The sequence below is a fragment of the Panicum hallii genome, chromosome 7, assembly GCF_002211085.1.
Source record: "Panicum hallii strain FIL2 chromosome 7, PHallii_v3.1, whole genome shotgun sequence".
Classification (NCBI taxonomy): Eukaryota; Viridiplantae; Streptophyta; class Magnoliopsida; order Poales; family Poaceae; genus Panicum; species Panicum hallii.
Window position 1 is genome coordinate 35,822,019 of NC_038048.1, and position 15,083 is coordinate 35,837,101.

Consider the following 15,083-nt stretch of genomic DNA (forward strand, 5'->3'; position numbering starts at 1 on the left):
AAGACCGAAGGTTCAAGTTCCCAGGCCAAAGGTCCAAGACCGAAGGAGGAGACCGGAGGCACGGCATTGGATATGGAGGCCCCGAAGAGCGGACCCTTCGTAGTTACCAGATATGGAGACCCCGTAGGGCGGACCCCTCTTAGTTACCAGACCCTTCGTAGTTACCGGACCCTTCGTCACCTATGCTGAGCAATAAAGATGTAAAGGCAAGAATGCAGAAGGAAATTACCACGTAACCCTAGGATACCCTCAAATATAGCAGTTGAAGTAGTAAAAAGTGTGATCTTCGGAGTAGGGTAGTTGGGGAGGCACTGTAAATACCTCTGAGATTATAATTTGATGGGACGGCTGATTCGAAGCCTAATACATAATATTTGAGTTGATTTCCAGTGTCGCTTCGTTGTCATGCAGAAGTCTTTTCATCTGTTACGGGCTATTATGACGCCTCTCCGTTCCGGAGGGCATCCTACACCAGCAGTTTTGACGCCCCTGTCGGCCCGAACCCACGACCAACAGGTGGTAGAAGCGGTCGAGACGCGGACGGACGTGCACAAGCCCGCTGCATCGACGCCGGCATTGGCGCGAAGGATGGGTCGGCGGCGGCGAGCGTCGCCTTCTCCTGCCGAGGAGACGACTGACTGATGAGGAGAGGACAGACGACGGCAATCCTCTCTGATTTGCTGCCTCTGAATCTTGGATGCTTTTTTTTTTTGAAAAGTACATCTTGGATGCTAATCATCATTTGTTCTCTGCATTTTGTAGCCCTCCACAACACATGGCAATGCATCAGAGTATCAGACTCGTATTCTCTAATTTGGATGACCAGAATTCGTGGTTCTAATTAAATCAAGTCAGGCGAGTCTGCTCAGTCTCTTCTTCTTCTTTTTTTCAACTGCGATCCATGTTTCATCTTTTTCTTTGAAGTCTTTTTCTTTCACAACCTGTATACGGTACCTGATCAAATCAACTAGTCATCTCTGTAATACATATTACCCAACCTTTTCATGAAAAAGTATACACGACCGAATCAGTCAGCCCTCTTTATAAGACATATTGCTCAAACTTTTTCGTCGAAGTCAACAAAACTGTCCGTCTCCTTCACTTAAAAAAAAGAAAAAAATGAAAACGAAACTGCTGAAGTACAGTGGTGAAATACAAGTTGTTCGATTCACAGAGGTTGTAATAATCAATACGGAAAATGAGATTATTCAAAGCTGTGAATAAAACGAAATGCTGGACAAAATAGAGATTAAAGCACCAAATGGAACCAATAGGAACAGGACATTTTAATCACCGAGGCATGTTTGGGTGATTGGAAGGTACTAATAGTACTTGATGTTTTTTTTCTCTGATTTTTCCTATCCGCTGATCTGAGATGGATTAATTAAAGGAGTTGAAAAATAACTAAAGGGTATTTCAGTTATTGTTTATTTTTCGTGTGCTGTGGAAACAAATTCCGTGCACAGGCATGTAAACAAGGATGTTAGTGTTTTTTGAATCAGCTAATTAATTACGATAGCATACCATTTTAATTTATTTCTCCTTTCAAACTATTTACGCAGAATGCTATTTCAAATTATTTTATCAATTTTTTGACTCGATTTAATGATCAGTCAAAATATGTATAACTTGCATCCTGTATCTAAATCGCCCTCCGTGCAGCCCAAGTCCGATGTGCGCCGCGTGGGCAGCTAAAGGATCCAACACAGATGAGGAATAGGCTCGTTTCGATGACGCTCACTCGGATGTCAGACGTGGCTACTTTTCCCTACCCGCCGGCCGGCGCCGCTCCAATGTTCCGCGCCGCTCACGCCCGCTGTTGGAATAAACCACGCCATGGTGTTCGTGGCCATGGCGGGGCGCGTCGAGTTCGCGAGTGTTCACGGCCGTAAGGGTCTTAGGGTCGATCAAGTCGTAGTCTAGCGTGTCAGTGATGTCCATTGGTGTGAGAGTGTGAGCTCGGATGAGGTCATGGACGAAGATCGAGTCGGAACGCCGGTGTGGCCGCGTTCCAGGGCGGAACAACGTGTGTGCGCTCGTTCCAGCCAGACAGGGCAGCGGGAGGCTGAGCTTGTGGTGCTGTGCGATAACATACGCGAGTATGTGCTTGTGTAGGAGCGTGACGCAGGCGAAGACAGGACGGAACAGGTGCGGCCGTGTTTAGGTCCGTGTCGAGCCATGGCGAGCTCGTGTCCGGCGCGCCCGGCGGAAACAGAGGAGACCAAGTCGTGCGGATTGGCAACAGCGGGAAGGGCGCCACTTGGCGAGTGGGCGAGGATCAAGACCCGGTCTCGCGCAGAGTTTGTTGCTCAAGTCGTGGAGGAGGCCGGATCGCCAGGAGAGTGCGTGTGTGCGTGCGTGCGCGGCGAGCTCGGCGGAGTTGTAGCGTGAGTGCTGTTGGGCCTATAAATGGCGAGGTAATCCCTCTGTAATCAGTGAGTTGAGTCCCTTGTTAGTTGAATTGAAGCCAGCATACAGGCCGTTGGAGCGGCCGGGGCGTTCGGCCCCAAATCGTGTGCGGGCATTGTTCATCTTCCTCCTCCGGCCGGCGCGAGCGAGTGTGAGATTGAGGGCTCAATTCCAACACCCGCCACCGGCGCTGCCGCGTCCTCATCCTGGCCGATTCTGCTACCGCCGCCTCCGGACGCCCTCCCGGAGACCCGGTCTCCTTGTCGCCTTGTTTTGCCTCTAAGGTGCGCTCGCTAGCTGCAGCGGATGGGCTTGCATCCGTGCCTCCGTGGTCGCCGCGCTTAACATTTCCCCGACGCGTATGGGTGTTCAGGAGTTTGTGATCCGTCTTGGTTCTTTTTTCTCGCCTTTTGCTGTTGCTCATGGCGTAGAGCTGGTGAACTGAGTTTCTGTCAGATTTGGATGGGGTACTGCATATTCAGAAAACTGCTTTCCAAAGAAAGAGTGTGCTAGCTGGCGAGGAACAATTAAGGGATTGCTGCTGATCGTGTTGCCCATGAAAGCTTCATGAATTATCTCAGGAACACTCTGAATTCCAGTGCGATGGTCACATGTTTTCATGATTGAAGAATCATGTTTTTGCATGATGATCACCTATGTTTGAAGGATCAAATGCATTTGTGTCGGCTGTAGATGGAAATACAAAAGTTCAGAAATTATCTGTATCATGATCACCCGTGTTTGAAGAGTCAAATGAATTTGCGCCGGCTGTAGGGTCCTCTCCGACGGCAGCAACAATGCCAGCCTCCATGGCAGCTGTTAGGTCTGAGCACGATGATGGCTTCGGTGACTAGGGCATGCGAGGCTGGCGCAACTCGAGCGCTGGTCTAGCGGCGGTGGCAATTTGATGCCCTGGTCCGTGGAACCGATCCGTACCTGCCGAGTCTTCCCATGTAAGCCGATCGCTGCAAGCCTCGCTCCGTCGCTCGCGTGGGAGTGTGGGAGCCGAGTGCTCGCTCGCGTGGGAGCTGCGCAAGCAACAGGCGTCGGATTGCCTGGGCGTGGGAAACAAATCCTTTTCCCGGATCAAAGAAAACATAGAAATTGAATTTACCAATTTGCCCTTTACTAAATTGAAATATTTAAATTAAAATAGGTACCTATCCCATCATATTTGGTACTTCTCAATACCTTTTCCCTGGTACCTCCTATGTTTCAACCGTTCGATGTCGCTGGATGGACGATTCCTATTTTTTTCAACCACCATAAAATTTCCCACCTCCCCGTTCAGAGCTCTACAAGGGAAAGGGAAGGGACCTCGCCATGCTTCTGCAGTGTGCCAATATTTTTCTCTATGAAGGGAAATCAGGATTGTGGGAGGATGAAATTAACGAAGGAGTGTTCAGGGTTGGGGACTTGGGAAGGAATCATGAGGTCAATGGAGATGGTATCTGTAGCATGAGTCTCATGACCTCTATAACGTGGAGACGGGAACGCAGCTGGCGACTACGGCGAAAACAAATTGTTGGATCTGTAGCCGCCATTAGGAGGAAAGGGTTGCGGGGAGATTTGGACTTGGCAGGTGGCTTGCGGAGTAATTAGGTTTTATCAGGGATGATTAATTTTAAGGCTGCAGTAGAGATTCCATGAGAGAAAACTTAACAGTGAATTGCTCTCTGAGAATGCCATAAAAAAGGATGTGATGAAAGCTTCATGCTACTGATATGGTCAGACACCACTCAACTGTGCATTTGCATTTCATTTCTAGCTCATGTGCTGATTGGCAAGAATTCCCTGAAAGACTTTATGGTTAGAACGTGATGTCCCATAAGCTTTTTTTTTAATGAAACAGGAGAGGTAGTCCCCTACTGGTTATGTATTGAAACAAGAAAAAAGCAACAAAAGCAAAACGTCCAGCAGTTCTCAAGAAATGAAAAAGGAAACAAAGAAGATAAATAAGATCACAACCGAGCTTTTAGAATGTGTCATGCTAACATCCGTGACTTGCGACATACCTTTGCTCTTAAGATAACTAGAGCAAACTCCTCCTTGAAGTGATGAAAACTGTGAAGTGAACTAGGTTGGACTTCTTTAAAAATCAAGTCATTACATTGCATCCATATACACTAGCTCATAGTGATGATGACATCCATGAAGAAAGGAACTTGTAGCTGCAATCTGAAGACATCTACTAGTGCTGTGAAGGCATTACCATGAAGAATCTGCAGATTTTATGGGCGACCAGAAAGCAACTGCAAAGGAGCAGGCGATGAAGAGGTGTGCAAGTGTCTCTACTGTTCCCATCTGGCAACAGACATAGTTGTACGAGGGTAGAGCCATGCGTTTGCTTTGTAGGATGTCCCGAGCAAATAACCTGTCACGAAGTAACAGTTCTTGTCCCAGACGTTGAAAGTTAAAAAGGATTTACAATATTTATATAGGCCTCGATTGAATTCCACAACAGCGAAATTATTAAGCAATCAAATCCCGAAAAATAAAAACTTCTTAAAGGAAGAAACATAAGTCTGGGATAAACAAATAAAAACTTAAAAGTAACACAAAACTATATAATTTATAGTGATTATATTAACTAGCCAAGGCACACGCATACACATACATCTCGATAGAGATGAGCACATGCAGGTAGGAACAAGGCATCCATAGTGTGGTTACCTTTATTGTAACAAACAAAAAAAGAGAGCACACACATACATATATAAGATGACACGCTGGCTTGGATCTGACCCATGCGATGCTTTTTGTGGAATACCATCCATCATGATGAGACCTTAGCCTTCCACAACAAATCCCATGACATGCACATGCATGATTACGCAGCAACGGACGCGATGCGAGCATCCCGTTTGCAGAAACGATCACATGCCTCACTACAGCCTGCCATGTCGATCTTCATCTCTTCGCCGACAAATTCTGGAGCTAAAATGGTATAGTATGTCTTAACAACAAACCTTTTCAGTTTTCCAGAAAATAATTAAAATTATCCTAGATGAATTTACCATTATTCGTGCTGTCGCACATAGAAGACACACATCCCAAGTTGCAGTACTCAATGGCATCTGGTTCACCTGCCAAACAATTAAGCAGCTAGCTTAGTATGTAAATAAGTTCTTGTTCTTGAGAAATAATAAACAAGCAAGATAGAAATAGCATGTTTCCTCTTTACCGGAGTTTGGAAGAAGGTTCAATTGAGGAAAGCCACTTGGACATTTATTGCCTTTTATGATTATACAGTCACATGTTATTGCACAGATTGCCCGGGGAAAACTAAGGCGACATATTTTGTAGCAGTTTCTTGCTTGGGTGTTCTTGCAGCAACTCTTGCCCTCTACTTGCAAGATTATCCCTAGTATCAGCACACACATGATTACACTCTTAACACCCTTGCTTCCCATTTCTTTCTGGCTTTCTTGCAAAACACAAAGAAATGGCTTGGGTTATTGGCACTCAAGAGAAGAGAACCACATGGCTCCTATTTATAGGGAAAATAGATAGATGGTGCGGGGGTGTTACAACTGATGAATTTTTAAGTACATGGCTTGAGATGATACTTGCCGTGTAAACTCAAGACATCAATGGGTTTGGTAAAATTATTCCACATTTGTAGGATCACAACATAGCATCTAATATAGACACGCCAATGAAAGCTATATATATATATGTGTGTGTGTGTGTGTATGTATATATATTATTTAATATGCTGCCAACACATATAGGCATGATTCTCCTTATCCCTACTTGACTGAATACACCCCCGCCACCACCACATACGCACAGGCATACACAGCAAAACTCTGGCCCATCGAACTGTGACCCACGCCATCCTTAGCTCCTCGCAGACCAACAACATAACCTAAATAAAACCTTACATGTCTTAGCTAAATCTTATCTAGACAAGAAATTAAGTTAACAGATTGTGCTGTGGTATTTTTGTTAACAAATTATTTTAAAGTAAGTAAATAATATTTTTAAACAAACTGTATTAATTTTTATCTTTTCTTACATCAAATAATATTTGTTCAAGCAACACTAAGCCATTGTTGATGCTTTGTGAACAATAGCTACCGAATGACAATCTCCATAGTAGTGGCTGCCTGGGTTACCATATTATCTATGTATGCTTGATGCTTCCATGGTGCAAGAGGATAAATATGCAATCCAATTGGTAAACATTAAAAATAAGGGATTGTCAATTTTCCACTTGTAAACAACATTATGATTATTCATCGTAAAAAAATCATTATGACATAACCATGTAGCGCTAAACCAATGCAAGAAGCTGCAGCTGTTACTTTAATGAAGTGTCATCAATAATATCAGTGTGGGGTTAGAAACATGAAAAATGTAGCAAGCGAGCTTTACTATTGAAGCGTGGTTAGCAACTCTAGATGACATAAGATCTGTTACTTTAAAGATTAGCACGACATAAGAGCGAATCGCAAAGTCTGTAAGTCATAGAAGCGTGGTTAGCAACTCTAGATGACGATTATTCCCCACCAAAATCCACTTCTGGCCCTCCTCTCTGATCCGCTAGAACAGCAAGACCGACATTGCAGCTACTCTATTGAATACCCACTGATTCTTCTCCTTTCAAATCATCCAAAAATATCAAAAGCATTAGCAAGTCAAATACCTTGCAGCAGTGCTTTGGTATTATTTTTTGTCGCGAGCTCAACCACCACTCAACTATCCGTGAATCAGATGTAGGTACCATATTGAGCAAACCCAGAGTACAAATCAATCATGCCCAATCTCTTCTTTTTTTTGTCATCCGCTTGAGTTGCAATAAACACGGTTCTAGATGCAAAATATTGGCTACAAATATTCATAGGTTGGTAGTATCATTCCATGTTTGATCAGCAGTTGTCTTCATTGTTTTCTTTTGCTGGTCTAGCAACGAATGGGATGAGTGCACATAGAGCTAATATGGTAGTGTGCGTGAGGTCAATTACCTAATGAGAGCATTTCTTTGTGATGATGTCCCTGTTATCTTAAATAAAATCATTCTATTTATCTAGTCAACTATAACCATTGGTCCATAGAGTTGAACAAGAGAACTTCTTTTGGTTGCCTACAAATATGCATGACTTACCTACATTGGAGGATAATTAAGATGGTGCATGGTTGTGATAGGCTACCTGTTCTTGACTTGATCTTATTATTGATCAGCAACTAGCAAAATTTTGTTAAGAGTAGTTAAGATGGCTCCGTCTCAGCCAATGGAAGAATGGATAAGACTTCAGTGGCGACCAACTAAAATATCTGTATATTTAGGCACAATTGTTGAGAGTATTGGCTGCAATTAAATCATTTATGCTAAGTCGACATTCTTTTTAATATGGCTGGTAAGAGTAGGATCTATCTCATCACCAAATGACAGCATCTCTTGACATATGGTTTACTTTAACCAAAATGATAACATATTTGACAAAAGGCAAAATAAAGAAAGATAAATTGAAATGAAACTTGGTATCATGAGACGACTCCAGGTCGCGCTGGACTCGCGCACGCGACCTGTATTATTTCCCAAGATGAAGCCTATCAAGTCGGACGCCACCTCTTCATCATTACCGTCTTCCTGTCGCATTGCCGGATCAGTCATCGCACACACTGCCGCAAGCGGCACCTGTCAAGAGCCAATGAGGGCACACTGCGTGCCGGAGACACACCAAGCCTCCCTGCCGCTGCCATCATTCCATCAACCCATCATGCAGCTCATGCTGACTGCTGAGTTACCGATGTGCAAGGTTCCATCTTCTATCTTGCTAATCCTAGAATTCATGTACCGATTAAAATTTAAATCATTAGCTTTGTTTGGTACCTTGGTTTATATCAATCAACAAGCTAAGATATTTATTAATTTCCTCAATCCATTGCATCATGCCTCGTAGAAGTGGGAAGTACATGGTTCTGGTCATAGTGTCATGTACTTAGAATCATCAAGCCTTAGAGAAAAGTCCGGTTTCCACCCTTGAATTATCATAAAAGTTCGATTTTCAATTTTCAACTACAAAATCGGATAACAAAGGCCATTCAACTGTCGAAACCGGAAAAATTTGGCCCTTTGGGTGGTTTCCAATGTGGTTTTTCATTTTATAAAAATTAAAAATATTCAAATTTAAACTAAAAAATTCATATGTAATTCATTTTAAATAAAAATACGAAATAGGTATTAAAATTTGTCTAAAAAATGTAACCTATCTATTGGTACTATACTTGTCAGTTATTCAGATTCAATTTTTTCATATTTATAGTAAGTGGTTGCTTGTAGTTACTTTTTAGAAAAAATTTTGTACTAGTTTCATATCTTTCTGATTTAAAATGAATTAGTTTTGATTTTGTAGATCTAATTATAATTTTTTTAATATTTTTAAAAAATACAAAACCATCTTCGAAACCACCCTAAGGGCCAAATTTACCCGATTTCGACAGTTGGATTGCCTGTATTATCCGATTTTGCAGTTGAAGGTTGAAAATTGAACTTTTATGATAGTTCGAGGGTATAAATAGAATGATTCCAAATGGAGGGCGACTGCTAACCGGCAGGCGCGCACACTTCCGCAGCTATCAGCCTCTCATGTGTGCCACTAAGAAACAGCGCGAGATGAGCAACGTGGGCTGATACCTGAGAGCAGGATCTCAGCTCAAATTGACTACCGGTAGCGTTCGAGCTGTCCAGGATGGATGGAGCCCGCGGACCTCTCGTGCATTCAGATGAGCGAGTCTACGTGCTAGTATACAAGTTATATGCATCTGTACTGCAGTCTGAATATACAATTATATATACATTACAAGCGCTAGCGACGGAAGTGCAATAATGCTGGTTGCCGTTTAAGTGAGCAGTGTGCTTGCATGGTTGCTTTTGTTACAATTTTATGGGTTACAATATAACAACCACTTTTCATGTCAGGATGATCATGAACCTTAGTTAATACACATTATTAAGAAGCACATCTATGCATTTCTCCACCGTGACCGCAACCAAGATCTCCAAATACCACAAGACATTTTGATTAAACAAGAAATTTGGTATTAGGTACGTAGGGAATTGGACAATGCTATAATTGTGTGTATTTCAAGCACAATATTGTTCTAGCAACTCCTGCAGTTTGTTGATTGGTCACTGAACTTTCAAAGTATCACGGATTTCTTTTCCTGCTACAAAGATGCGAGGCTGTCCTTTGGCAACACCTGGATAATGTAATAAGATGAAGAAATTAGTCCACATCACCATGTGTGTTTATGCTATCATTAACTAGTAAAAAGTGACATTCAATTGGAAATTCTACCATAACTAGAAAGCACCAATGTTTTATTTGGCTATTCAAATAAATATTGCATGGACAGTGCTTATAAGTCACATATATGCTAGCCATCACATATTCTTAAAAGCATAATTTTACTGAATGTAGCGTAGGGAGACTCTTTAGACTTTAGTTAGCTGGCTATATCAAGATCAAACGGTTTTGAAAAAGTAGTACCAGAGAAAGCACATGACCTTTGGAATTCAGAATATGCTCTGGGCATATCCCAGTTATATGTTCATTTAATAATAATGATACGAAACACTTAAAAAAACTAGACAAAGGGGGAGACCCACTCAGGAGTTTGTACAAATATACTTTGTCCGTTCCAAATTATTAGTCGTTTTGGCTTTTCTAGTTGCATAATTTTTGTTATGCGTGTAAATATATTATATATATATATATATTTATCTACACTCGTGTGTAGATATTCTCACCATTATTATACCATCGTGCATATGTTCACATACTTATTTATCACTTTGAGTATGTTTATATACTTATTCTAAGATAATTCAAAGAGATATATACGAAAAATTTCAAAAGCACCCCTATTTTTTAAATATATTATAATTATACCTTAGTACTAGTATATAAAAATTAGTATATCCACGTACTCTATGTATGGTCACATACTCAATGTATATACCATTACAGATGGTCTAGTATGATCACATACACCTCGTACGTACCTTTCGTTGGGTCATATACATCCTATATCATGAGATACACATATAGGAGTAGCTACAAGTACGTGTAGAATTGATTTTTCATATATATATATATATATATATATATATATATATATTACATCTAGGCGCGTGCATATTAAAATCTATGCATCTAGAAAAACTAAAACGACTAATAATTTTGGATGGAGAGAGTAAGAAGGTACCATGCTTCAAGCACAGGTCGCAAGCCGCAACGTGGAGTTTCTTACCGGAGTCTAATGCTCTAACTGTCGAGAAGCTTGGCTATATTGCTGAATATATATCACTATCAACTTAAAATGCATGCTAAAGTGAAATAAATAATAGACTCACTAACCTTTAGTTACTTCCCCGTTCAGAGCTCTACAGGGAAAGGACCTCGCCATGCTCCTGCAGTGCGCCAATACTTTTTTCTACAGTGTTTGAGAAATTAGGATTGTGGGAGGACGAAATTAACGATTGAGTATACAGGGTTAGGGACTTGGGAGGGGATCATGAGCTCACACGGTGATGATATGTAGCATAATCTTGATGATTAAAATTGGCACAGCTGTACATACCGGTCAGACCGGTGTGCACAGACTGGTCAAACCGGTTTAGGTGACTTTGCCAAAAAAAATTTGACTTCTCCATTGCATAGCTCTTGTTGAGATTATCAAAATGTATATATAGAACGCTAGATTTGGAGTTCGGATGAGAGAGTTATGACTTCGGGAAGATTTGACCCAGATCGGACCGGTCGGACCTGTTGAGTAGGACGGTTAGACCGGTTTTGGCTGCAGTCCGAGTTAGAAGTTGTATTTTGATACGAGATGTACTAGGATTTCAACTTCTAATGGGGTAAGAACTCCCCTCTCTATTTATAAAGGGCCACGGCCAATTGAGGGTATGCAATCGATCAAAAACATATCAATCTATTACTTTTTATCCTTTCACCTTCTTCAAATCCTAACTTTTCCAACCCCAATACGTTATTCTTTCTTCATCTCTATCACGTTTGAGGACGCTCTAGATAGCGTACCGATCATAGAGCAACCCAAGGTGCGTCTGCCCCGACCGGATCTCTCCCGGACGGGCGCTCCTTAGATCCTCGTCGGGCTGCCCCGACAAGACCGGTCTGACCGGTTCATGCAGCGGCGCTACGAGATGTGCCCCTGTGCACTGCACGTTGAGTACTCGATATTTGGCGCGACATGTTTTCGCATTAACACAGAGTCGTCTCGCAACCTCCATAACATGGAGACGGGAAGGTAGCAATTGCTTGCGTGGTTGGTGCACAGATCGCCAGGCCAGAGATGGCAGGGGAGCCATCCTGTTCGTACATATGCAGTGTGCCTGATGCAGCCAACGCTGCTGCCACAGCTAGCGGCTACGGCTAAACCAAATTGTTGGATCTGCAGGCGCCATTAGGAGGAAGAGTTGCGCGGAGATATGGCTTGGTAGGTGGCTTGTGTAGTAATTAGGTTTGTCAAGGATGATTAATTTCAAGGCTGTAGTAGCAATTCCAGGAGAGAAAACTTAACAGTAAATTGCTCTCTAAGAATGCCATAAAAAATTATGATAAAATAAGCTTCATGCTACTGATGGTCATACAACACTCAACTGTGTATTTGCATTCCATTTCTAGTTCATGTGCTGATTGGCAAGAATTCCCTGAAAGACTTTATGGTTATAACGTGATGTCCCAGAACTTGAAAACTGAAAAGGAGTTACAACATTTATATATATAGGCCTCTCTCAGAAGTTGAAAATTAAAAAGGAGATACAACATTTATATATATAGGTCTCGGTCGAATTCCGCAGTAGCAAATTAAGCAATCAAATCTAGAAAAATAAAAACTTTTTAAATAAATAAACATAAGTCTACTATTAACAAATAAAAACTTCAAAGTAACACGAAACAATATAATTTATAGTGATCATATTAACTGGCCAAGGGTACACGCATACATCTGGATAAAGATGAGCACATACAGGTAGGAACATGGCATCCATCGTGTGGTTACTTTTATTGTAACAAAGAAAAAGAAAGAGCACGCACATACATATATAAGATGACACGCTGGCTTGCATCTGGCCCATGAGATCCTATTTCTGGACTACCATCCATCATGATGAGACCTTGGCCTTCGACAACAAATCTCATGGCATCCACATGCATGATTATGCATCAACGGACGCGATGCGGGTATCCCCATTGCAGAAACGGTCACATGCATCACTGCAGCGTTCCATGTCGATTTTCATCTCTTCTTCGCCAACAAATTCTAGAGCTAAAATGGTATAGCATGTCTTAATAACAAATCTTTTCAGATTTCTAGAAAATAACTAAAATTATCCTCGATGAATTTACCTTCGTTCATGGTGTCGCACATAGAAGACACACATCCCAAGTTGCAGTACTCAATGGCATCTGGTTCACCTGCCAAACAATTAAGCAGCTAGCTTAGTATGTAAATAAGTTCTTATCCGTGAGAAATAATAAACAAGCAAGATGGAAATAGTGTGTTTTCTCTTTACCGGAGTTTGGGAGAAGGTTCAATTTAGGGAAACTAGGTGGGCATATAGTGCCATTTATGAATTTACAGCCACATGTTTTTGCACAGACTGGCCGGGGAAATCTCAGACGACGACATATGTTGTAGCAGTTTCTTGCCAGGGTGCTCTTGCAGCAACTCTTGCCCTCCACTTGCAAGATTATCCCTAGTATCAGCAAACACATGATTACACTCTTAAGACCCTTGCTCCCCATATCTTTCTGGCTTTCTTGCAAAGCACAAAGAAATGACTTGGGTTATTGGCACTGAAGAGAAGAGAACCACATGGCTCCTATTTATAGGGAAAATAGATGATGGTGTGTGGTTGTTTGAACTGATGAATTTTATGTGCATGCCTTGAGGTGACACTATCCGTGTAAACTCAAGACATCATCGGGTTTGGTACAATTCCACATGATGGCAAAGGAATGTGTATGATAGATGATCACCTATCGCTTTTATTTTAAATAAACTGGCTGCTATGATACGCAGAATCATAATATAGCATCCAAGTTGGAGCCACCAATGGAAACCCTATTTAATGTGCTGCCAACACGCGTAGGCAGGATTTACCTTATCCCTCTTTGACTGAGCGCATGCACATACCGCACCCGCCACCACCACATACACAAAGGAGTACACACCAAAACTCAACCCCATCGAGTGTTGTGACCCCTGCCATGCTCAGCTTCTCCCAGACCAACAACGTAACCTAAATAAAACCTCACATCTCTCATGTAAATCTTGTCTAGACAAATAATTAAGTTCACAAATTGTGTTATGATATTTTTATTAACAAATGATTTTAAAGTAATCAATTAATATTCTTAAATAAACTGTAATATTTTTTAACTATTCTTCATCAGATAAGATATGTTAAGTATGTTCTGGTGAAAGAATAAGACATGCTTTGTGAACAATAGCTACCGAATGACAACCTTCAGAGTAGTGGTTGCCTGGGCCACCATATTATCTGTATATGCTTGATGCTTCCATAGTTCCATGGTACTAGAGGGATAAATATTGCAAGCCAATTGGTAAAATTAAAAATAAGGAATTGGCAATCTTCTGCTTGTAAAAACATTATGATTATTGCATCGTAAAGAAATATCATTCTGACATAGCCATGTAGGCTAAACCAATGCAAAAAACAGCAGCTGCTCCTTTAAGTGTCATCAATAGTACCTGTGTGGGGTCAGAAACTTGCAAAATGTAGCAATCGAGCTTTACAATTGACTTATTTTCTAGAAAGTATTTTATCAATTGTATCATAACAGAGGCTGTTTGCACGCATATAGAAGCTATTTGTTTGTCAAGCACATCTGTTTGTGAGGGAAGCTTTTTTTTCACGAATGTGCCTTGGAATGTGTTTCTTAAAAAGCTAAGATGAAGAATGATGTGACCGTACAATGATGCATTCCGAGCTAGTAAAAACAGATCATGAGTGTTCAAAGAAGAGTATTACATAAGAAAAGATTAGCACGACATAAGAGCGAACCGCAAAGTCATATAAGCATGGATAGCAACTCAAGATGACGATTCCCCGCCAAAATCTACTGCTGGCCCTCCTCTCTGATCCGCTAGAACAGCATGACCCGCATTTTAGCTACTCTATTGAATACCCGCTGATTCTTCTCCTTCCAAATCATCCAAATATATCAAAAGCATTAGGAGTCAAATACCTTGCGGCATTGCTTTGTATTTTTTGTTGTGAGCTCAACCACCACCCAGGTATCTGCGAGTCAGATGTAGGTAGCATGTGGAGCAAACCCAGAGTGTCAGGTCCGGGGCTACGGGACTATGTACATGGAAATAATATTCTAGAATAGGGGATGGGACAATATCTCATGTCGAGCAAACCCAGAGTACGAAGCAATCGTGCCCAAATTTTATTTGTTATAGAAGTTGTTAATATGTCATACTTATTTGTACTTGAATATTTACAATGAGCTCAGCTTCCCAAATATAAAAGTTGTTCCTTCCTTGGTCTATTCAAATTCAAATAGTTCATCCATGTATGATGTGGGTATAACTAATCTAAAAATATTTTACCACATGTTCAAATAACCTTGTACCTGATTATTCCAACTTGCAAAGGCAAGTTT

The 15,083-nt window shown here is 41.4% G+C and overlaps 2 protein-coding genes across 2 annotated transcripts; both read right to left on the reverse strand.

The window, feature by feature from the left end:
- Nucleotides 1–4,962: 4,962 nt before the first annotated feature.
- LOC112899567 (leaf-specific thionin DB4-like) lies at nucleotides 4,963–5,865 on the reverse strand. The gene is made up of 3 exons (XM_025968081.1): nucleotides 5,594–5,865; nucleotides 5,427–5,495; nucleotides 4,963–5,346 (listed from the first exon to the last, which is right to left on the reverse strand). Exons 1-3 carry the CDS (start codon nucleotides 5,820–5,822, stop codon nucleotides 5,240–5,242), a joined length of 405 nt encoding a protein of 134 aa, XP_025823866.1. The 5' UTR covers nucleotides 5,823–5,865; the 3' UTR covers nucleotides 4,963–5,239.
- Nucleotides 5,866–12,328: 6,463 nt separating this feature from the next.
- Nucleotides 12,329–13,238, reverse strand: LOC112899563 (beta-hordothionin-like). Its single transcript, XM_025968074.1, has 3 exons — nucleotides 12,962–13,238; nucleotides 12,795–12,863; nucleotides 12,329–12,714 (listed from the first exon to the last, which is right to left on the reverse strand). Exons 1-3 carry the CDS (start codon nucleotides 13,191–13,193, stop codon nucleotides 12,605–12,607), a joined length of 411 nt encoding a protein of 136 aa, XP_025823859.1. The 5' UTR covers nucleotides 13,194–13,238; the 3' UTR covers nucleotides 12,329–12,604.
- Between the last annotated feature and the right edge of the window lie 1,845 nt (nucleotides 13,239–15,083).

Coding starts and splice junctions, on each gene's coding strand:
- LOC112899563 (XM_025968074.1), bottom strand. CDS start 13,193: ATGGGGAGCAAGGGTCTTAAGAGTGTAATCATGTGTTTGCTGATACTA. Junction 12,864..12,961: donor GAACCTTCTCCCAAACTCCG/GTAAAGAGAAAA, acceptor ATTGTTTGGCAG/GTGAACCAGATGCCATTGAG. Junction 12,715..12,794: donor GTGCGACACCATGAACGAAG/GTAAATTCATCG, acceptor ATACCATTTTAG/CTCTAGAATTTGTTGGCGAA.
- LOC112899567 (XM_025968081.1), bottom strand. CDS start 5,822: ATGGGAAGCAAGGGTGTTAAGAGTGTAATCATGTGTGTGCTGATACTA. Junction 5,496..5,593: donor GAACCTTCTTCCAAACTCCG/GTAAAGAGGAAA, acceptor ATTGTTTGGCAG/GTGAACCAGATGCCATTGAG. Junction 5,347..5,426: donor GTGCGACAGCACGAATAATG/GTAAATTCATCT, acceptor ATACCATTTTAG/CTCCAGAATTTGTCGGCGAA.